The sequence below is a fragment of the Coturnix japonica genome, chromosome 1, assembly GCF_001577835.2.
Source record: "Coturnix japonica isolate 7356 chromosome 1, Coturnix japonica 2.1, whole genome shotgun sequence".
Taxonomy (NCBI): domain Eukaryota; kingdom Metazoa; phylum Chordata; class Aves; order Galliformes; family Phasianidae; genus Coturnix; species Coturnix japonica.
The window spans coordinates 172,950,734-172,975,330 of NC_029516.1; the positions used below are offsets into that span (position 1 = coordinate 172,950,734).

The 24,597-nt window shown below is 42.7% G+C and overlaps 1 protein-coding gene across 6 annotated transcripts in view; it reads right to left on the reverse strand.

Moving 5' to 3' along the window:
• MYO7A (myosin VIIA) overlaps positions 1–24,597 on the reverse strand; it is an 82,944-nt gene that overhangs the window by 43,006 nt on the left and 15,341 nt on the right. For 4 of the 6 annotated variants that reach the window (XM_015852499.2, XM_032442284.1, XM_015852498.2 and 1 more), the window contains exons 2-5: positions 24,540–24,597; positions 5,225–5,338; positions 4,022–4,174; positions 1,601–1,618 (exon numbers count right to left, since the gene is read on the reverse strand). In XM_015852499.2, the coding sequence (XP_015707985.1) occupies positions 1,601–1,618; positions 4,022–4,174; positions 5,225–5,338; positions 24,540–24,557 (303 nt within the window). In that variant the 5' untranslated portion in view covers positions 24,558–24,597. The remainder of the gene's footprint in view (positions 1–1,600; positions 1,619–4,021; positions 4,175–5,224; positions 5,339–24,539) is intronic. The other 2 variants (XM_015852500.2, XM_032442283.1) reach the window with 1 other exon arrangement.

Genomic DNA, 24,597 nt, shown 5'->3' on the forward strand with positions numbered 1-24,597 from the left:
AAAGAATAAACTTCAGTGGAGATAGGTGATAGTTTGTTCTTCATTACCTATACGCTTCCTGCCAGCTCCAGCTACTTGAAAGGCAGCCGGTAGGTGGCAGTTGTGTTCTGCAGTAGGGATGCTGAAAGCCCTTAGAGGCTGGCGCTTCGTAGCCCCGTGGGCAACACCAGAGAGCAGGTTTCTGTTCAGCTCAGGTGAGATTTGGATCTATAGAACCAACTAAGAGAGAAGGTTGTGGTCTTCCCTGTGATAATAGATTAAACGTAAGGAAAGGAGAAATGCTCTTGAAGCTCAAAGACAAAGTTGTCACAAATACAAAGGGTGGAAGTTGGCTGTGAAATAACTTAGACTGTAGGGAAGCACCAAAGTTCCTGAGCAGCCTTCTACAGTGACAGAGAATGTAAAGTTAATGTTCAGAGACGGACCGGGCTCAATTTCTGGGTGGCTTTATGTCACCAAGTTTGCCACCGTCCCTACAGTTTCCTTCCAGCACTTGGTGAGAGACCTGGAACACTGTTTTCATTATTTATTACCAGATTAATTTGAAGGGTATTTCTGATCTTCCTTGAGCATCTTCTCAAAAAGACTCACACTTTGCAGAGATTTCGGCCATATTAGTCTGACCTACCCCAAACACAGCCAGCAAGCTTATGAAAGGAGTTAACCATTAGTTGCAGGAATGCGCTTCCTGGATACTCTTGCTGACCCTTCCCTTGTGATCTACAAAAGACTTTGTCAGCACAAACCCCATCTAACTATTGCTTGCTTTCCTAGGTCATTCCTAGTTGATGAATGTTCAGAGTTTACCACTTCTCATGAAAAACTTTGTCTGCTTTGCTGATGACGGGCCAAAGGGCACCGCCAAGGAAATATTATCTCTTTGGTTTCTGTTGCTGGGTGAGAGCAAAGCAATTCCATATCAGGAAAATCAAGTGTTGCTGATAGGAAAAGGCTCTGCTATAGCAGACCACTTACATCAGAAATCACAACTCAAATTCATTATTGCTTACATGACCTACATCTTAAGTAGCCCCAAACAAAATCCTTTCTGAGACTGCTTCCCTCACTTCTCAGTGTGCTGTGGCTGATTTCATCTGGATTCCTATGGGGTTAAAGCTCTACCAAACTTTGCTGCATCTTGGCAACAAGAAAACAACCGCCGACATGGCTTTCATCTCTAGATAAAGAGATTTAACCTTACTCAAAGTCCAGACTCACCACCAAATAACTTTGCTTTTCGGCATGGTTTCTCCCAGTGTGTACAAACCAAACCTTGAGCGAAAACACCCTTGTTTAAGTCTTTGTTCTTTGGGTTGCAGAAGTTTTCTTCCTGCAAGCTGAGATAATTACTGAGAAGCACTTAAAGCTTTAATCATGCAATACTGAATTGACAGACCGAGGACCCTCCAGTTCTGGGAAGGTCACAACTTCACTGTGAGGGACAAGCTCTGCAGCAAATGGGATGATGCTCTCAATGCATTTGTGAAGCAACAGCAATGGTAGTGCAAATTAAATGAAAATGCAACAGAAGAGAAACAAATGATCCAATGGATGGGCACAAGTGTGATTATAAATAACAGCTCCAAGAGTCATTACTTACCCTCCCGCCGCAGTTTGTCTTATGAGTAAAATGTGAGGGAGGAGAAAAAGGAGAATTATATTTTATTAGAGCAGAATTATACCTTACATAAAGCTACGGAGATGATGAAACAAGAGGGACTGAAGACCTATGGGAAAGGTTACCCTTCACTCAGGGGGCTCAGAAAGTCTTTCAAATAGTGAAGGCAAAGTCACCAAAAAAATACAAATTATACCTCAGAAATAAAACCACAAACCAACCAATGTACCACCAAAAAAAAACCCCAATGCTTCAGAGAGCTGAGTATTCCTACACATCTTGGCTTTGCAAAACTGCCATCAACATTTACCATGCTCATTACAAATGTACTCCTACTAGTACCCCACTCTTAAAAGATGAGGATCTAAAGTTGTGTTCCCACCCCTGTAATAACACTCACATAGACAGGGTCGGTTTGCATAAATCTCTATCAGGCTACACACTCATTCCCCGTTCATTGAAGAGGAGTTGGACTAGATGACCTTCAAGGGTTCTTTCCAACTCAAACGATTCTATGATACTTAGTGTTGTTCTGATGCTGATATTACACTAACTGCTCTATGGTGCCCAGGATCACATGCTGCCACTTCAAAGCCATTAGTGATGTGGAGTAATCAAAGCACAGTAACTTGGGACCTCTCTGATGCAAATGCAAATCGCTTACTATATGCAGCAGGACTAGCCCAAGGAATGGGTTATGCTGTTTTATACAGATTCCATTATATTCTATGAATACAACCTATCAATTTTATCATTTGTGATTTTATGAAGATCATTCTATTATTCTATGAACAGGTTGCAACAAAGGAACCTAGTAAGGAACCACCTGCTAAAAATATTTGTTGAGAACATGAGCTCCTTGGAGCTGCTCTTCTCTAAGGATGTACCTGTGTGACAGACTGCAAAGATAACAACCAAATGTTCCTTAGTCTCAGAAAACCAAAGAGGTGTGAAACTCATGCTCTGAATCCAGCCTAAAATCAGATGAACATGCTCCAGGCAGAGCTCACCTGGTGCTGTGAAGGCAGGTGGAGTTATCAGTTACAATTAGATCAGGACAAGTGGCCATCCCTTACACAGCAGCCCTGCAGTACAGCTAGCTCTGTCACAACCAGACTCAAAGAACTTGAGGAGAAATCATATCATCAGTGAATTACTCAATCCAAATCACTGCCCAGTCTTGCCTCTGGGTTAGCAGCTGCCCTTTGCATTAGCACTTGTTAGCATGACTCTGATGAACATCATTCATTCGTGTTCATAATCTCCCCGGGTGCCTGTGAATGGCTTAGTGAGGGAGCTCAGAGTCAGAGCTTCCATGAAGGAGGAGCTTTTATCTGTGGGCAATCTGATATTGTACATGTGAAATCTTATCCAAGGACTTCTCTTCATTTAGCAAGGCAGCAGACAATTGGCTGATGGCTTAGGGACCCCCAGGAGAGATACACAGACACCACTGAAAAAATATCCATCATGATTCTATATTTCTCACAAAGACACATGGGATATTCCTTGGTACCACTACACAGGTCCACAAACAGGAGGGAAGGGGTAATGCTGAACAGATATGAACAGCCTGTTCTCTGAATGAACCAATCACCTCAAACTATTGGCTACCTGTACATCTTGGCTGGCATTCAGGTTGCCTCAATTCAGTTATTCACATGAGTATGACATCAAACTTTGAAACTGAACAGGTGCTTGAGCTGGAATTTGGACTGTAGACGTCCAACCCCAACTTTCCTTCCAACATGTTTTCAAACATATTTGAGCCCCAGCCAGCTCTAAAGCAGTTCACCTCACCCACCAGACACCTATGTCTAGACAGCCAAAAGGCAGTCTTGGATCTGTTGGCTGCAATAATATCTTTGGTGACTATCATGGGTACTCAGTACACACAGCAGATGTTATAAAGACAGATGGGACAAGTACTTTGGAGCTCTTCTCTGAGCTGCTAACATGGTTATTTCCATGTGCATCTTCTCATCCTTTCTTGAGCTCCTGTGCCTCCAGAAATTGGATGACTTAACAGTTCAGTGGGAGAATGTAGAAAGGCCACATCCAGCTAACAGTTGCCAAAGTCTTTTTCATTTATGGTTACTATACCCTGCAAGTGGCCTGGGTTAAACTGCTACTGTACCTGTACAAACTTGACATGCGTTCCAACCATGGGCTGCGTAGGGAGGTAGCCAGGTCTGCATATCGCATGTACTAGGGTCTCTGGGGCAACAGTAAACTTTGCAGTGTTTTCTTCATAGAAGAACAACATACCAGTACAGATACACTCAACTATTTGGGTGCTAGAAATCTAGATGCTTATTTAAATTGAGGAAAAACCCATGTGGGTTTCCAATAACTAAGGAAGAACAGTGTAGAGTAGTAGATGGAGATGGGATTGACACTCACGTAGATGAGATGCTCCCGGTAGCGGATCAGCAGGTTCCTAAGGATTCCTGCCTCATTCAAGTCCCCCAGCCGGATCATATCCTCCACTCCATGGATGGAGGTGGGGTGCATGGGTTTGATGTGGGTGGCATTCTGTGGGGAAATCCAGTGCTCCTGGGAAGAGAATGAGGGCAGGGAAAGATAAGTCAAATGAGAAACTGCTGTGATGAGGGGCATAAACAGTCCACCCTAGGCTGAAGGACCGGGTAAAAGAGCATACATGGGAGAGCCACAGCACACAGACCATAGCTTCTATCACTGGGGCATGTCAAGGAGTCATTCATAGCAGGAGAAGGAAAACAACTTTTGGTTTACTAGAGCGGCAAGAGACTGAGACATCAGCCATCTTGGCAGGAGCATAATCTGGGGCAACATGGACATCCAGCATGTCAAGGGAGTTTTTAACAATTAACATTTTGTTCTTCCTTTCAAACAACTACATTTCTACATCACTGGTTAGCCCTTTGCTGCAAAACATTGTTAAGAACAGAAAAGATGATTTGAAAAAGAAAAGAGAGATTCACGAGGTGGTAAATTACACTTCTACTGATGGAGCTTTATTTAGGCTGATCAATTCTAAGGGACTTCAAAAGTCACTACAAACCGGACACAAGGATCCAGCTGAACCAAAGTTTATCAAAAGTGATAAAGGACAAGAATCTTCAGGTCACTCCCTGCTTGTAATATGGATGTTCCCTTAAAACAGATTGTGTCATCATTGTATTCCAGAAGCTTCTCACTATTCCATTCCCAGTACAGTCACAAAAGTAGAGACACAATGTTATCTTGCTTTTACTGTTATTTCCAAGGACACATTAAAAGCCTGTGGCAAAGTCATCACAAATCTTTTGTTATAAGCCCTTTTCCTCATATTTCTGGAAACACTGGGAATGAGCTAAACTAGATCTATTAACTGTGTTTGAATTGGAGTGTTGAGCTGTCTCTATTTGGCAAGAGTTTGGTTCAGAGTTGGGTCTGCTTCTGAAGCTGTGGCCCAGTTCCAATATCCGCTGATATTAATGGAGAGAATCCCATCACCTTTAATCAGATTCAAATCAAGTTTGGCTTTCCAATGCAATCTAAGTTCATGCATTTAATCCTACCTGGGGCTTGTGTGCACAACAGTTACAGAGCTGAATAGCAACTACAACCCTTTATACTTACATTGCCTTCATCATCCACGACTTGGATCTGTCCAGAGTCGCACAGTTTAACCACCGCTCCAATGGGGACATCGAATTCCCGACCGGTTTTGAGGTCCATCCACACATAATCCCCCTGCAAACAAAGAGGAGACTGTTCCACCTACTGCTGCAGAAGGCTCAGAATCTCTAGGGAGAAAAGATCCTGAAGTTTTCTACCCAAGACATTGGTACAAGTCAAATGGCTTTCTTTGCAAACCACATGTCATCTATTCTTCACAGATGGGTTCTGGGAGGAGGGTTGGAGGTAGGGACACTTCCCCAGGAGGTCTTCCAGCAATAGAAATTTGTAGGTGGGCTTTTTGCACTAATACTTCTCAGTGGTTTTTGTCTATTGCATGTCTGGCTTCTTCCTGAAGCTCTGCAATAGCACTGGCATCCATAATATCCATAATCACAAAGGAAAAGTGATGAAGTTTGAAAAGCTGTGTCCTTTTGCCTGTCCCAGAAATGTCTTGCTTCATTTGAGAACCTGTTTTTGTTTTGGAAGAGCATGCAGTTAACCCACATCCATTCCTACCCACTCATAGTGTCACTTGTCATCCTAGAAGACTCTGTCAGTCCTGCTGGGCAGGGACTATCTGCTTATTAGAGTTGTGGATATTAAATCACTTGAATGCAAAAAGACTTCAATGATTTCTGGTTGTTTTTGTTGTTGTTGTTTTTGGTTTTTTTTCCCAATGCAAAAGGCAAAACCAAAAATAATCCAAAACTAAAATCCAAAGCAAGACTCTTTAAAACAAGGCATAATTATTTCCCACCCCTAATGCCAGTGGAATGAGTTTCTACATTTGGGAGCAACCTAGTTAAATTATCAAAGAATCATAAAGGTTGGAAATGAACTCTAAGATTACCAAACCCAACCCCATCTTATCCCCACCATGCCCACTGACTGTGTCCTTTTAGTGCCACATCCCCAGAGTTCCTCAACACCTCTAGGGACAGTGACTCCACTACTTCCATGGGCAGCTTATTCCAATGCATTATCACTTTTTCTGAGAAGAAATTTCTCCTAATATCTGACCTCATTTATCATCAGTTTTCCATCTCAACTGTTATCAGTAATCTTTGCAATAACAAAAAAAAATCTACTTTTTCAAGCAACTGGGTTTGACAATGTGAATTTGTAAGATCAAGATGCCTATCTAATGTCACATTCCTGCAGGTCAGCTCCATTTGTACTAGGTACAAAAGCACGGTGGAAATGCAGTATCTATTTTCTGAAGTCCTGAAAAATTGTTGGGAGAGAGGAGAGCAAACAACAGATAGGATCGCTTTGCATGTGCACTGTTATAACCTCTTTCCTCAACAGCCACCATTGACCATTTCTGTGGACATAGTGCTTATAGATTTTGTTTGACCCCATGGATTGATAAACAACCTTCAACTCTGCTTCAGGCAGTGGGAATTGGAAACATACAGTAACGCGAAACGTGTTCCAACTTATACTTGCTCATAAGGGCTTCATCATAGAATGACCTAGGTTGAAAAGGACCTCAAAGATTATCTAGTTTCAACCCTCCTGACATAGGCAAGGTTGCCAACCATTAGACCAGGCTGCCCAGAGCCACATCCAGCCTGAATGCCTCCAGGAATGGGGCATCTACAACCTCCTTGGGCAACCTTTTCCAGTGCATCACCACCCTCTGTGTGAAAAACTTTCTCCTAAATCCTAGAATCATAGATTGGCTTGAGTTGGAAAAGACCTCAACGACCAACTATTTCCATACCACTGCTGCAGATAGGATTGCCTGCCATTACCAAGACAGATGCTACACATCTGTCACAGTACTGTCAGGTTACACCCAGGGATCAACACCTAGAGAAATGCTACACAAAACGATTCACAGCCTTTCTGAGGTGGTTCCCAGATTGCTTGGTTTCACCTGGATATTAATAGTCATGCTGCTTATATGCAGCAATACAGCCCTTCCTGTTTCCTTTATCCTCAGAAGGTCCTGCTATAGCACTTCAATAAATATCTTCACACAACTTGTTACAAATATAATCCGATCTTCTTCCCATTGACTGCCTTATCTCACATCCCATAACTTGGTTAAAAGGAAAAAAAAACCCCACACATATGAAAGCAGTGTCACGCACACATAAATATTAATATCAGCTGATTTATAATGTATTTCTTAACTCCTTTGATCCAAGACTCTGAAAGCATTTCAGAGTGCTCAGCAGTATTATCTCACCTGCAGAGCTGGGCAAACTCATGCACAGGGTAGGTAACTTGATCAAGGTGTCAGCAAGAGCAGAGCTGGGGGAGCTCAGTCCCTGCTCAGCAGAAAGCACTGCTGACACCTCATCAGCTGAGTAAAAACTGCTCTGGAACAAGAAAACAAAAAATTGTAACATTGCTTTTTTTTTCCCTTAAAAAAAAAAATCTCTAATTTTAAATAGCTGTAAAGGCAGCCTGCTTCATATATTCTGTTACACAACTGAGATAAAAAGGCAGCCTGCTATCCCCAAGGTAAACTGATCCTGTACTGTCACTAGGACAACTCCCGTGCATTGCCTGCCTAATGCACAGGCTGCTTGTCCCCTCAAAACACTTCTTCTAAACACATTTTAATGCCATTCTTAATACTGAGGGAAAAAACAAACAAACAAACAAACCCACAAGTCTTATGGGATGGGCTAAGCTGGTAATCTCAGGAAGGTCTGGTTAGGTTAAAAAATAACATCACTTATTAAGACCGCTGATGTATTTCCTTCCTCCACTTTAATTAATTTTATATAAACCCCATGAAAATCAGTTGACATTTTGTCCACTAACGCAATCACTTTTGGATCACCCCACGTAACAGCAAATGTATTGGGGATTTCAGGGCATGTCAGAGTGATTCATGCATTTACCAGCTCCAGTGGACTGGCCTATAAGTTGCATAACCTCCCTCATGCCTGGAGTAACGTTGTTTATTTTCCAAAACAAGCAACAAAAGAGTGAGAATACCACCAAGCACTTTACAGCGTTGACACAGAGTCTTAGAATCATAGAGCCACTAAGGTTGGAAAAGACCTCAGAGATCATCTAGTTCAAATAGCCATGTATCACCAATATTGCCCACTAAACCAAATCCTACGTTCCAACTATTTCACCCCTAGGCAGCCATGTGGTACTAAAGCCTTTCCAAATGCTCTGTAGTAGACTCTGCCCTTGGAACCTCACAACCTAAGGGCAATAACAGCCAAAGAGTGGGGCAAGAGGAGGGAGCACTGTGATGGGTGCATGCAGAGATTAGCTCAATTAACAAGGAAGATCTTTAGGAGGGGCTTCTAGGTGCAAGGACAACAAGGCTACACCATGGGAGCGACAGCACCCAGGATGAGGGGGTCTCAAGGCTCAGGAGGAAGGTGAGAGAAGCTGAAGGATGTAATCAGACAGAGAGATCAATTGTTCAAAGTAACTTAAAAGCTCCCAGCCACGCTTGTATCCTGGGACCCCCCATCTTACCGCCAAAATAGTTGTGGGCTTCAGGGCCTGGTTGACGTTGCGGAGCAGTGTCCATTTGCCCTGGTCTCTGTCCTGATCTTCCATGACCTCAGCACATGGCTGCATGAAGACGACTTTCTTCCTTTTCAGCATTTCCAAAACCTTGCAGCTATGTTTGCCACCTTCTGCTTTTTATATGTATTTCACCATGAATATCAGAGAGACGTGGCCAGTTTGCTTTAGACCTTTGGCATGGCCGTGCCTGCTGCATGCAAGGCACCCATTGACCTCATTCACAATCTGGCTTTTGGTAAAGATCTAGTAGAAAACCTTCCATCCACCAGCCATACTCGCCCTGTTCAACTGGATGTTGTGAGATCCTCAAAGCAAAATGAACAGCTTTGCTTCTCTTCACTCAGATTCTTCCAGTCTCTCCAGTAAGGGGTAAAGCTTAGTTGGAGACCTGAAGGACGCTGCAATCACCAGTCCCAGAGAAACGACCGCAAGAATAACAGAAAAATGCTTCATTTCCCCTTGACTTCTCTTCAGTTCTTTACTTTCTTAGTGAAAAAAAACCACAAATGCTGCCAGTTTGAGGACATCCAGCACAGAACACACTCGGGTGCCGATTAATCCACAAATACGGTCAGTCTCCATGCAACACATGGCATTTAATTAACCTAATACCTTTACATACCAAATTAACCAAAGCGCAGCGGGAACTCAAAACCAGAGGCCATCTGCATTTTCTTTAAACTGATCACCTTGAGTAGATCCATAGCAACTGAATTTTAAATAATTGAGTGGATGGTGTTTGGAGCAGCACAACCTCTGAGAGAAACACCTGGGCTGTGAACTAAAATGTGCTAAACACGGGGACCAAGCAGATAAGAATGTTGCACTGACTCTACAGCTTTCTACAGACCCTTTTCTTGAACCCCTCCTTCTGTGTAGAAAGACTGTTTTCTAAATGGGGCACAGTATCTTCTACAGAAATTTAGAGCCTAAGTCAGCATGATCTGCACAGATAGGAACAATACATGGCTAGACAGGCAGCTGATAAAATTTCTATGCCATTATCATTTATCAACATTTTAATACAAATTTCTGGTGAAGCCTTGATTCCACAGGGTTTTAGAGCCACTTGCCCATGATGCAAAAGGCATATTTTTGGTGGAAAGCTCTCTTCTAGAGGAGGGAAAGAAGGCTTTATAAATCTTCTGATAGGACACAGTCACCGTGAACATCTGTAGATGATGGATATACCAAACTTCTACCAAGCTAATTCTGCTCATCTGAGAGCAGCAGTGACATCACCAACACAGTCCTAGCCTAAGGAGAAGATGATGAATTAACAACTTTGTAGGTTTAAGTCCTGGGAAATAAGATATTCAAAGTCAGGCTGGACTGGGCTCGAAGCACCTGATGGAGATGTCCTTGTTCATTGCTGGGGAGTTGGACTAGATGTCCCTTACAGGTCCCTTCCAACTCAAGCTATTCTATAAAGTGTTTAAGCCTAGTAGCTGTGTAATATAACAAAGAGGTTGAGTCTCACAGACACAAAGCCAGGTAAGAGACTGAGGATGTCTACAGTCTGCCAAAAGAGTAAACAAAATTGTACATGAGATGGAATAGTAATGTAGGAAGGAGACAGATCTAATGTGACATCCTCATGGGAGATGTCCACCTCCATCATGACCTGAACACACAGTGCTCATTTATGCTTACCAAGAAAGTACAAGATAGATGCTCAGTCAAAACCAATAATCAATGGCAAGGTCCATATGAAAGGATAGACTGAATAAATATGTATAAAGCAACCATAGGATGAGCTCTTTGGAGTTGAGCTGAGTCCTACAAGTATTCCTTACTCATTAGCTTAGCTTTCCTCACTACCACACTGCTGTAAAAGGAGCAGGGTATGAGCTGCAGAACTAAGAACAGCCAGCAAATTTATCTCACTCAGTATTAGTGCAGACATTGTGACCATTGCTCAGCTGTGCCCTGTACTGAATTTCAGAGGCTGCTTATCAGCATGTGCTGCCAAGGGGTAAACTAAAGGGTTTGCCTGTGGTTATCCTTGGAACAAAGCAGAGAAGGGAGCCCAGAGGGCTGGGTCCTGTTTCTGCAGTGCCATTACATGAGTGTGCTCAACTTCTCCCTCGGGCTGCTGAAGATTTGGAATTCCACACATTTCTACTGTATGTTTTTTCACATAATTCCCCTTTCTAGCAGGAAGTTTCCAGGGACTTGTTAAAGCCATGTGTCTCAGTCAGAGGCATCTGTTGTTGGCACAACACAGCCTTTATGGTCCAAGCATGCTGCCTCCTGGAAACGGGAAATCCCATCCCACAGAAGGGTTGGCCCAGCTTGGAAACCAGCCTCCCTTCTGTGTGCACTGAGGGGCAGCGCAATAGCAAAATACTCCTATCAGCATTCTTTATCTAAGAGAAGGTGCTACACCTTACATGGGAAACAAACAAACACTCTTAAGGATGAGAAGGGGAGAGACACAGGGGAGGAAAACAAACCTCGAGCTGGCTGGCAGCTTGTCAGCAATGCCATCCGGTTTAGATTACAGCTCCCCAGGGTAACATTAGCTCCTCACTGCAGAGACAGAAGCATGAGCCCAAAGAGCTGCTCTGGACCCTGATCTGATGATTTGCTACATCTCTGCAGCAGCAGGCGCAGCTGAGAGCACACATTGAGGGGAAAACTCTTATCCTAAAGAATCAGTGTAACACAGCCATTAGCTTTGTGTTGCTACTGAGACCTGAGCTCTCATTAAGCCTTGCTGTGGTGGTGGTGTGAGCCTCACTGCTGGAGACGAAAAGGAGAATTCCACCTGCAAGAGCTGCCCTCACAACAGGTGAATTTCATAATAGCTTGGGTTTGATTTGCACCAATGCGGCTTTGAGGCCCAAAGAAAACACATCAGATGCTGCTAGGGCTGAGGAAGCATCCTTCAGCTGGTTGTCTGAACTGTCATTGCACAGCTGAGTTATTTAGTGACATGCATTAGGTGGGACTCCACTAACCTAGTATATATGCTCAAGATATCCAGATCTCTGCTATAATCAAGGGGGACAAAGAAGCATTTCTAATAAATATAAATAAATAAGCATCTCTAAATAGATATTTAAACCAAGTCAGGTGACACTGGAGTGAGTGAAGTGGGTTGTTTGGAGGTAGAAGCATGCCCAAAGTTAGATGTAGCAGTTCCTATCCCTTACATAGACAGTAAAAGGGCGCAAGGGCTGCTCTTTGCTTAAACTAATGACAGGCATGGAAAATCACTGGTTGGCTGAGGCTGCCTGCAGACTCAGGTCAGGAGTTCTCCACTGATTTCTCTCTGCATCTCTTTGAGAAAACATACTTTTTCTAACATAGCAAAGATGATACGCTGTAGAGTGGCTGTCAATACACAGTGTGTGCCAAATGTGAGCAGTGCCTCTGAGAACTGATAGAAAACAATCCCTTTTTCTTCTTTTGAAATGGGCACAGTCATGTACATGTACCAGTCAGGTGTTCGGAGAACTTGGTCCAAGCTGAGCATTTTATTTCCTTACTCCCCCCATCTCCCAATTTCAGTGTTATGTGGAAAGCAGACTGAAGTCCAGATGTGTCGGTGCATCACAGCACATAATGATAATATGGACTTTCAACAATTACCCGAATCCTTTGGGCAGCACAAAGTCTGTGTTCTGCTAAAAACACCTGTCATCACCTCCAGATATCACCTGTCTGATTCAATTCAGCTCTCAATTATTGGGCCATATGCTGCTCACTTCAATGGGGCTACTCCTGGATCTACAGCTGTGCCACCCAGGAGAGAACTGGGAGTGCTCATCTCTATGCTTTGCACTCATTTTTAGCTGCAAAACTGCCATCAGCATCAAGGAGAGAAAAAAATCTTGAAGTTAACAACAAACCATAGTGCAAGAGAAACACACACACTGATAATCAGCCATCCTAATAATTTTGCTGCTGCTCTTTCATAAATAAGTAATATTATCTTCCCATTTTCTCATAGTGCATCAGGCACCAGCTGTCAGCCAAGGTAACACACTGCATCCACAGGCTCTCAGAAATACAGGCAGAGACACAGGAAGGATCGTTAAATAATTCAATAATCAATGCACTGCTCGCTCAGCCTGTAATTTCAATACCGATAGCAGGGGAAAAAACAACCTGCAAAACATGGCACCAGTCCCAGCATTCACCTATCTGGCGCAAAGGGGCAAAAATAATGCATTTGATTGGAGGTGAGAGGTTCCTGTCCTCATTCCTGGCTTTTGGCATGAAGCCTGTTGTTGACTGTTTGGGATCTTCTTGGCTCAGAAGTGGGTTTTAAGCACGCAGACAAACACGGAGATAGAGAACTTAATCTGTGACTCCTATTTGATGGAGAGCGGCATCACTGACGTGGAAGACGTGGAGAATCCATCCTCAATCCGTTGACGTTGCAAGAAGATTAGGCTGTGCCAATGCAGAGCTGGTGAGATCTCACACAAAAAAGCTGATGGACGCCGCCCTGGGATGGGGCTGCAAAATCTGATAAGATGCAGAAGTGGAACAGGAAATGACGACTGAGCTTTTGAGACCCAAAGCTGGTCATTGTCCTAAATGTAAATGGAAGGCATCTAAAGGAAGACAGAAAAGTAATTGTAGGAAAACAAATGTAGCTGTCCAGAAAGGAGGGAAATAAAAACAGGAGGAATAGAATCGTGGAATCTAAGAATGCAGAACATCCTGAATTGGAAGGGTCCGACTCCCTATGAGGAGCTGCAGCCACCATTCAGCCTCACGTCAGCCTCCCCTGCTTTGGACAGAACAAACCAAGGGCCCTCAGCTGTTGCTCCCATCTCTTCCCCTCCAGGCCCTTCCCCATCTCTGTAAGGCCTCCTTTGGATGCTCTCTAATAGCTTTATGTCTTCCCTATATGATGTCATCCTCCTGTGGCAAGCTTTAGGGAGTTGGGACTAAGGGAAGCCATTCTTCTCTGAGCACAATTCAGGAGGGTTGCTTGTTCCAGAAAGTCCCAGTGGCTGGAAAATACAGCCAGGCTGGAAAATACAGCCTGGTCCTGTCCTTTTCATAGGTTCTGGTTTGATCCTGCAGTGGGTTGGCTCAGGGAATTAACCCATCATCATCATTTTCACAGGTTTTTGCAAAGCATATTTCTGGGTTAGCCCCTGAATGGCTCATTGGGCAGTAAGCCCCAGTGAAGGAGCAGGGAAAGAATAGAAAGCAGTGGTGGTGGGGAGAAAACAACAAAAGATTGGGCACAGAAATGTAAATTTGAAGCAGTATTAATTATCCTGGCTCAGAAAGGCTGTTCAGAGAAGCCAAAAACAACGACACGCATTCAGCTTTACCTGATTTCTATTTATGGGGAAACAAAGCATGATTTTTCCACTGCCTATGATAAAAATCTCTTTTATTTTTCATACACAGCCTGTCGAATTCTCTTTCAGAGTATTCAGCAGGTGGAGGGCAGCTGATTATCTTTCATGCTCTGGGAAGACTCTTCCTCTTTCATTTCTTTACTTCAGGCTCTCCCTCCCCTCCTCCTTGCCTTTTCACAACCTTACTGAGTCTGTAATTGTGTACTTAACAGACATGGACTATTCTAATCTGCACATATGTTGACACATAAAAATATAGATATACTGTAAAGAAATACCTAAAATATATTTCTCCCATTTGGAAAAATCTGTGCTTGTGTAGATGCAGATTTTCTAGAAAAAACCCGTCTGTGCTAAGGGCATACATTAGCCAAAGTGGCACTGATATGTCTAGACAAGCTCTAGCATTTAAAGTAGCATGTCTCATCTTTGGAAATACCGAATGAAAAAGGAGCAGTGTTGTTTTTTCTATCATGGCCATATCGGCTCTGAGCAGCACTGCCCCTTTTACACACTTGCATTGCTTTTTCACTGAGGGTTGTCTTGGTAACTGAGGAGGTTGTGAGGTCTGGAGGAAGGTTAGTTTTCAGCTCGGTCAATAGCATCCTGAGGGAGCTGATGATATGACTGCTAAAGATAACGTGGACTGCTCCAAGACTCTATTTAAAAAGCTGGTTCCTGAATGAATGGCAGGATGAAGCATTATGGCAAAATAAAAATCATGTTATGCTTGTGATGGAAACCATCTTGATACTGTATTTTGTCCCTTAGGTACCAGCCTCAAAGTTGGCTATTTCCTTTCCAAAACATTACTTCAAAAAAGTCTTGAAATTATAAAGAATCTAGACATTTTCATCCCCAAGAAAAATGATAACAGAATGAACTGCTCAAGTATTTATCAAAACCCCACACAAACATCTGTATTCTATTGCTCGCCTCATGGGTTTGGAGACTCCAGAGTTGACTCTGTGCAATGGCTGTAGAACAACTCTACAGACCCCTCCTGAAATGGAAAAGCAGAGCAAATTTGCAATTGCAGCCACTTTCATGGATTCTTCAGGTCCCTCTGCCCATCATGCCTGGAGAATTTCACAATTGCTAATAGTGAATCCCTTATAAGAGCTGAGGTGGACCAACCACAGGTATGCTCCATGGGCTGCCAAAAACAAAATGCCAGCCCCATCTGCTGTAGCTCTCTGGAACTGCCAAATGCATTGAGAATTTGGTTTCTGATGATCTCTCTATGAGTTTTAATTCAACATTTGTGCAAATAATAACCTAAATGAAGCAGAATGAGGTATAGCAGACTGTGCCCAAATTTCACTCCATCACAGTGGTGTAAAAAGATTCTGGCCAAAGGTAGGAAATTGAGAGCACAGCCAAGTTGGTCAGGATATGAAGGAACTGATGTATAAAGAAAACAGCCAGGACGTTCAACTAGGCAAACTCTAACACAGAGTCTGCAAACAGAGAAAAAGTGAAGTTTCCAACCTGGTGCAGGATAATAGAGATAGGGACGATCACCATTTCTCACTGTCTCAGCTGCAGTTGACAGACTCAACCAAGATGCTTGCTTTGTTGGACCAGAACATGCACTGTGGATGCCTTCAACCTGAGAGCTTGGGATGTGATTACAACTGATGGTTTATGGCTTGCTGGGTATGTTTCTAAGAGATTTGTATTTCAGAAAGTGATTAGAAGCCACTGTGAACATCAGTCCTGTTTGTACACACAAGCCCAGAAGCCATCTCCAAACTCTAAATTTCATCAAATAATCACCAGCCATTAAAAACTAATGGTCACAGCCTCAAAACAAAACAAAACAAAACAACAAAACAAAACAAAACAAAACAAGTTAGACTTATTTCCTACGTGTAATTGTCAAGACATAGAATCATAGAATCACAGGATCATTAAGGTTGAAAAAAATGTCTAAGACCACCTAATCCAACCATCAAACCACCCCCAACATGCCCACCAACCCATCTGTTCCATATCTTCATGATTCTCGAACACCCCCAGGGACAGTGACTCCATCACCTCCCTGGGCAGCCCGTGCCAATGCATTAACACAATCTCTGAGAAGAAATTTTTCCTAATATCCAACCATCACCTCCCCTGGCAGAACATAAGGTCATTTTCTCTCATTCTATCACCGTTATCTATAAGAAGAAGCCAACCCCCACCTTGACACACCTTCCTTTCAGGGGGTTGTAATGAGTGGTAAATTCTCTCATGAGCCTTCTCTTCTCCAGTCCCACTTACCTCAACCACTCCCCATAAGACTTCTGCTCCAGACCTCTTCTTTGCCCTTCTCTGGACATGCTCCAGGGACTTGGTGCAACACAACACAACACTTGAAATGCAGCCTTACCAGTGCCTAATACACAGGGTCAATTGCCCTAGTCCTACCAGCTATGCTATTTCTGATAAGAATTAGGATGCCTTTGGCGTTCTTGGCCACTCAAGCACACTGGTGGCTCATGTTCAGCCTGCTATTAACCAGCACTCCTAAATCCTTTCCCCATGCACATCATTCTAGCCACTCTCCCCTAATCTTGAAGCAGCACATGGAGTCGTTCTGATCAAGACACTTGCTCTTGTTGAAGTTGGCCTCCACCCATTGACTCAGCCTGTTTAGTAAAAGGCTTTACTAAAGTGTAGGTAGACTACGGCAACAGCCTTTCCCTCATCCACTAGATGGACAGACATTGCAGATATGGTTGTTGGTAAGATCACTGAGGATGAACTTCAAAAGAAATGAGCTTTATATGGTTTTGGAACAGCAACTGATTTTTATATTGTAGAGACTGTCTATTTTCCTCCTGGGAATTTTATTACAAGGAGAGTTCTGTCTGTGCAGTCTGCATAGGTGTATGTACCCTCCAAAGGAAAGTTATCTCACATTTTATCCAGTTTAAGATGGAAACATTGCATTGCAGAAGAATTGTGTTAAATGTTACTGCTGGAACCAAAATATGTTCTATTGCTGCTTTGCTTGTTACCTAGAGGTCCTGGACCAGCAACAGGCAGCTGATTGGTGCTCATGTAAAACCTACATCATACAAACTTAATTTGTGTGAAAAATGCTCATCAATTTTATAGTTGTTTTGAGATACTCTGGAAAAGTATCAAAGTATTATTGCACAGAGATAGTCATTATGCCTACATTTCCATAAGGAACAGACTGACAGAGAATCATTATGGAAATATGGTTACTGCCTCCATTGCATTTTGCTGGATGGAAGTCTGTTTAACTTCAAGCATTTACTTGATGGGAAAGGGCTGTCTGCCTGCCTTACACTGAATGTAGTGATTTTATGGGGTTAAGGGGCAATAAAATCCCTTTACAAAGTGATTTGCAGATCATGAAAATACAGTGTGTGACCTTAAGAGTCACTGGCCAGCAATGTTGTTGGCAATAAAAGGGTTGGCTGGGTGGTAGAAGATGCATTTAAATTGCTCACATTGCATTCATGTTGGCTGCACAAAAGGTTTTGGAGATACGGTGTGGAAATGACTGGCAAGGTTCTATCCTGAATAGGCACTTTTCCCAGTCTTAAAGATGAGCAGCATTTGGCTCTTTCTTCTCCAGCAGACAAAATGAGCCAACACCTTTTTCTCCTGGGTTCTACTAAAGTGATTCTAGGAAAAGATTGAACAGCATGGAGGGAGTGATGCTTTCAGGATGTAAATTAATTGGTTTGGGTAGGATGTGATTGGTTGTGTGAGGCAGAGTTATATCTAAGTCTAAGGTCTATCTAGGGTAACATCCTATCTTCACCAGTGGCCCATGTGGATTCTTATGGTAGAATATAAGAAAACCTGTAGAATATGGGAAAATCTGTAGAGATACTTCTTTAAAATATTCTTCTTACACAAGAATAAGGGAATATCAAATGAAGACGTTGTGAACTGAGTTCAGCACAAAGCTATGGAGGTAAATAGGGCAACTGCAGAAGTAATGAGCTTTTATAGAGCTGAGGGGAAGCTGAAGAGTTGGAAAAGAGATGTATTGGGGACTGACTACTAAACAAATAACTCATATCGGGCTTGGGAAATCTCTGAGATGATATGTCATGGTTGGAGGCCAGGAAATTAGCTGAAGGACAGGAAAATACTAGGAGAAAATTACACCATATGCTTACTTGTCCCTTGATGTTCACCAGCAGTTGGTTTTAGAGACAGACTTACTCTGTATGACAGACCTGGTCTGAAATGTATGGCCAATTTATATATGTTCCCAACTCCAGCACACTGTAACTCAGTAGAGTATACATAACAATAAACATCAAACCTCTTTTGGGTTACGTTTGTAAAATGACTAAAAGTATATTTACTTCCCCAGAATTCTTACTGAAAATCTTTCTTAGTGAATGCAGTTCAGCAAAACCTAATATGCCTTGAGAAACTTGTATCAGCCAGTTTTTCATGACAATATTGGACTGACATGGAAAGCATCATTTTGATGCTCTCATTGAAACGCTGCCTTCCTAGTTAACTTCTAAACTCAATGCAATTATTTTATTGTCTGTACAATGACACTTCAACAGACATTCCCTCTACTCCCAGATCAACTTCTGAGATAGAAATTCAACTTCACAGCTTGTGCTATTGAAAGGTTTCTTATTGCTTTCCTTTCCCTGGACCCTGGGAGCCATGCACAGCTTCTTGAACCTAACTGCAGGAAAGCCAGGTTTAAGATACTGTCTTTTCTAATGAAAGATGCTGTGAAATCGACACTGTGAATGAATGCTGCTGCATCTACTTGAAAAAAGGAATGCATTTTACACGGGCAAGGACAAATCTTTCACTAGTGTACATCAGCATAATCCCAACAATGTGTTTCTGACCACAAACCCATGAAACACCAACAGTTTGTTTGTCAGCACCTTGTTGCTATATGCTTTCAAATAATGCAAGAGGAATTTGATGAAGAGGAAGGCTGAGCAGGAATAGTCACCCATGGCTGCACAGCCATGTGTAGGTGGAACACATGGTAAGCAGTATCCGTCAGGGCTGTCATATCACAAACATTTTCTGTGTCAGCCTTGTTGCCCTATATTTCTGCCCTTTCCTCAGATCCCTGTTTTCCAGTCCCTATGTCCCATCTGAGAACTGACCTGAGCTACAAATAATAGTAAAAAGTAAAAAATTAATAAATTACATCAAAATTATTTAAGAGAAATGATTACGGTGAAATAATAAATAGCAACAGCTGTACCACACATCTGGTGTGAAGGGAAGCAGGGTTGGGGATGGGAAGGGGACAGGTGCCCTTTGCTCTGTCCATGCTGCTGGGATTAAGTTACCTATTCTCATTGTGAGAAGGAAACAGAGCCTTAGTAGTAGGATTGAGGATTAGAGGAAATCAACCCTCACACTGACTTCTACGACTGGGATATGATGAAGAATGGGGGAAATGAAGGATTTCCAACCTCTCTGTACCAACTGATGCACCACAGCCACAGGAGGTGCACATTTCATTGCTGGACAGGTCTCTAAGCTGTAGATGTCCCTGTTCTTTGCAAGGGAGTTGGACTAGATGACCTTAAAGGGTCCCTTCCAACTCAAATGACTCTAGGGTTCAATAATTGTCTTTACAGAAAGCTAATACAAACAGCATGACTCCTCCAGAGTCAGGTTGTAGGGAGTTGGAAAGCTTAAAAGAGAAATTTTGCCTTGAATGGGCTGAATTTCTCTCTCCTTGCTCTGGACCTCATGTCTCAGCAAGTTAATTGACATCTTAATGATCTCTGACAGACAGAAGCTACCATCAAGCAAGACAAGATATCTTCCAAGAGTTGTACCCAGCGATGTAGGCCTTCCCTTGAGAAAACCAACATTCCAAGATTGATTCAGGATCAGTTTTATTCTTGGGTTCTTCATGATATCATGTACCTTCAAATGAAGGTCCTATTGGTTGGGTATTTTCCTACTTCCTCTTGCAAAATCGAAAGAAAACTCAACCCCAGATGTAACAGCTCTCACTCCACATTCTTCTTCTGTTGAGATCAAATAGAATAACGTTTCCAGTGATCAGACTTTGGGAAAGATGGATTCTGGGAGCTTGTCTAAGATATCAATCAGCAGGAACAACTGTTTCAGACAGACTGTCTCAGAGGCAGGATACCTCCATACCAGGACTGAGATTGCTTGCAGTACCTTTCTTTGATATCATGCAATTTATATTCCACAGCTATAGCACTACAAGAACATCTCCCTCGCCTGCAGCTTCATTTTCTGCACACAGCTACCCCAGCACTTTAATTGTCCCATAAATCTGATGGAAAGGATTTGATGCAGAGAGCTGTTAAAATGCCAAACGTCTTGAGCACTGCAACTAATGAATGGCTTCCAATGATTCGTGTTTCAATCTATATGCAAATGTGCCCTTTGGTTGGCTTGTGCTGGACTTCTCATTGCTGAATTACAGCTATCCAGGGAAGCCTCATACTCATAGATCAGACAGATACAAGGCATAAATGAGAGAAGACTTAAATTATTCAGTGTTTATGAGAAAGAAAATCCAAACAGTGGGCTTACACTTTGCTTTTTATAATAACATGATTACAGATCAGCCCTGAGAAAACCTACAATAAGGCTTGTTTTCTCCCCTGCCCCTTCTTGCTATCGAAACATATAGCACAATGAATCACTTGGAGATGCAAAGCTGAATGCTTATTATCTGATATCAGCCTGGGCCAGAACAATGTGTGTCAGCTCCAGGTGAAAACAGTGCTCACAGAGCCCAGCTGGGAGATGTTTGTGAATGGACTGAGAGATTTCAAACTCTTCTCTCTTCTATTCTTACTCCCAGGTAAGAAAAACATCTCCTGGAGCGTTGCTGTGAATGCTGTCGATCACAAAATCTATTCTTGCTCGCTAATGAACTGCACAAATCTCTTTCATCTTCAGCACTGTGTGCAGTTCTGGTGTTAGGAGAAAGAAATTAAACTGGGGCAGGTGCAAAAAGGGCTGTTACTGTCACAAGAGGAATTGGGATTTTGTTTTATGAGTTTAAAATAAAAGGTTTTAGAGGATTTCAGTCAATATCAAGGCTGGGAGGGAAAGTGAATGCTCACTATATAAACATTGTAGAAATGGTAAGGAGAAAGAGCAATTTTAGCCAAAAGCTTAGGCTGGCATAGGAAAAGGTAGCTGTCAGGAAGCCACAAATACCTTCAGAAAATACAAATGTGAATATGTCAAGGACAGTGTTGTTCATGTCAGACTTACTTTGGGAGGTTTAAAGATGAAATGATATTGGGTGTGGGTACAAGGTTTGGATTGTTAGCTTGCAGATTCATAGAAGCAAAAAATCATTTGAGTTGGAAGGGACCATTAAAGATCAGCTAGTCCAGCTTCCCTGCAATCAACAAGGTTCAATCATGTGGTTCTCTTCTCTGTCTCTCTCCCATTGCTGTCACCTTATGCCCCAAGCTGCTCTAGATTCACTGCATCACTCTCCAGTCCTAGAAAGGGATCTCCGGTTCCTTCTTCTAGAGCCCATCAAGGTTTTTGTCTTCTCTCCAGGGACTTATACGTACACTGTTAGAAATTATCAAAGGAACATTAGTTGTCCTCCAAAGGTAACCCTCACCAGACTGGAAACAGGGAAGGTTCAAGAACCAGGATACAAAGAAGGCATTTGTTATTTTGCTCATTTTCCTTCAGTCTGGTTTTCAACCCTATCTAAATCATTACCATAAACTGATTCCACAATCAGATGGTGACTCCAAGCTGAACATATTCAAGCACTTAAATATTAATGCAAAGGGATCCTCACAGAGGCTTTTGTGGTGTTGACATTTCTGTTTTGCATGTTTAATGTTCAGTCTTGTATATTGTGCTCAAAGAATGCCAGAGGTGGTGCAGACTTTGCAGGGTGAAATGCTGCAGAGAAAGAGGAAGGTTTTGGCATTGCCCCCCAAAAACAACCTCAGAAGGAGCACTGCTGAGCCAGACAAGCAGAGCTGAGGTTTTCCAACAAAGATTTTGCTCCTACAGGGCTCGAATATTGGGAGAAACTCCTAAGAGCAGCCATCAGCCATTCTTCTTGCATGCACTGGATGTGGTCAGGAGATCAGAGTGATCCAGATACGATCTCATGCCAAGTCTAGTTCACAGAATGTTGAACTTGGTCCTACAGTAAATACTTTCACGCTTTATTCCCCAGCAGATAAATGCTTTTGATTTATCATAGAATTGTAAAATCATTAAAGTTGGAAAAGACCTTTAAGATCCCCAGGCTCAAGCCTAACCCATCCCCACTGATCATGTCCCTCAGTACCACATCTCCATGGTTCTTGAACGCTTCCAAGAGCGGTGACTCCAGCACCTCCCTGAGCAGCCTGTGCTAATGCACTACTTCTCTTTTGGAGAAGAAATTTTCTCTAATATCCATCCTGAATCTCCTGTGGTGCAATTTAGGGCCATTTCTTTTGGTCTGCAGGAAATCTAGAGCGCTGAGACACCACAGCTATAAAAACATGTGATGTTAGTGTTGTCCACACAAGCAAGAAGAAGGAGTTGGCACAAATGGCCATGTTTCAAGCAACAGGTCTTTTATCTTTGCCATCAGAACAGTGATGAGCTTGGCAAACCCCACTCATTGTGAAGTGGTGATGTGCCACCCTCCAGGAACTTTCCACCATGCTCTCTTGGTCTCATATCCAACTCTCAAAACATCTCTGCTTTAAATAAAAGGCAGAACATGCAGAAACTAACTGCTGCTGTGCTGCCAAGCCAAATGAATTTGTCTGTCTGCCAAGGCAGGAGTTTGGGAAGTTCTCCTTTTATTCCTTCCCTTACTTTGTGCATCAAAATGAAGTTGTCAATGGTAATTTGCTAGTGACTAAAGCTGATAAGTTTGGCTCCCCGTGTGCCCCTGCTAGGAAACAATATTGTCTTTTCTTCTGAATTACTGAATGGAAAGCACAGAAAGCAGGGTAGGAGCCCTGAGTGCTGTCTGTCTTCTCCTTGCTCAGTGCTCTTCACTGCCCTCCAACCTCATCTGCACAGAGACAACCTTGGAGATCTTCAGAAGACCCTGGACGTGTTGCTGGGTAGCCTGCTCTGTCTCTGCTGGGACATGGTTAAAGCAGACAGACCCAGAGATGCCTCCAGCCTTGGCAATGTTGTGATTTTGTGAAAGTTTTCAAGGGAAAAGTCATAGTAATCAGGAATGGCACAGATGTATATAGCTAAAATCTTTGATTCAGACTGAACCTTAAGATGGGGTAAACCATGTAAAGTGATCTCAGAACAATTGGGTAACCTTCCTATGTTTCAGTAGGAAGGTCCTTGATCATCCCACCATGCTACAGAGAGATCTGCAAGAAATGTGCAGTTCTACGTACACAGATAGTTGTCAGGAAAAAGCTGCTCAGCACCAAAATATTGAGAACAGAATCACAGAATCATGGAATCATTAAGGCTGGAAAAGACCACTTTGATCATCTAGTTCTAACCCAACCCATCCTCATAATGCCTGCTAAACCATGTTCCTCAGTGCCACATCTTGCAGCTATGCAACATCCCCAAGGATAGAGACTCCACTGCTTCCTTGTGTAAATGGAAGAGCTTTTTGAAAATCTCAGGTTGTTTGGAGGTGTAGTGTTTTTTCTTGTCTTTAATTAAATGGTTTAGTCTCAAAATACTGTATCAAATAGTGTTGATAACTTGGGGATTCCTTATATACTCTCAAAAACCCTGTGCAGATGAACTAAGAAGTCTGAGCGGAAAATAACTATCTGCTCTAAAAAAGCCTATAGGAAGCTGAACAGGGTGGTGGTGGAGTCACTGTCCCTGGAGGTGCTCAAGAACCATGGAGATGTGGCACTGGGGGCACGGTTTAGTGGGCACGGTGGGGATTGGTTGATGTTTGGACTTGATCTACGTAGCCCTATCAACCTTAAAGATTCTATGATGTCATGATTCAAACTGTGCCCAGACACAGCAAAAACTAGTTTGAAGCCCTAAATCATTTCTGAATCTATACCTTAATGCATCAATTCTTTTTAAATGTGGGAAACCCCTCCTCTTCTTACACAGTCAAAACAGCACTGCTACTTGAAATCAGAAATCAGTTCATGCAGTAAACATTCTTAGTGATTGGCAAAAAGTTGGCTCATTCTTCTGCATATCCAGGGCTCACGTGCAGCTCCTGGGCCATCCCAGATGAGAAAATAGAAGCAGAACACTGCATGAGGTTAATCTGGACTACACACACAGAGCAATGATTTCCTCTAAGCCAATCAAGGATTAAGGCTAATGAGTATCCCTGCATCTTGTAACAGTCCTTTTAGAGAAACAGAATAGGATAAAAATAGGCTGATTCAACCCTTCCCCCCAAAGAAGTCTTCTTAGCCTTTGGGGTGATGGGGTAAAATTAGAAATGCTAAAGAGGGGAATTCTTCACTCACCTGTCGTAGGATGACCATGGTTCTTAAATAAACACATCAGCAATCACCAGGAAAGGAC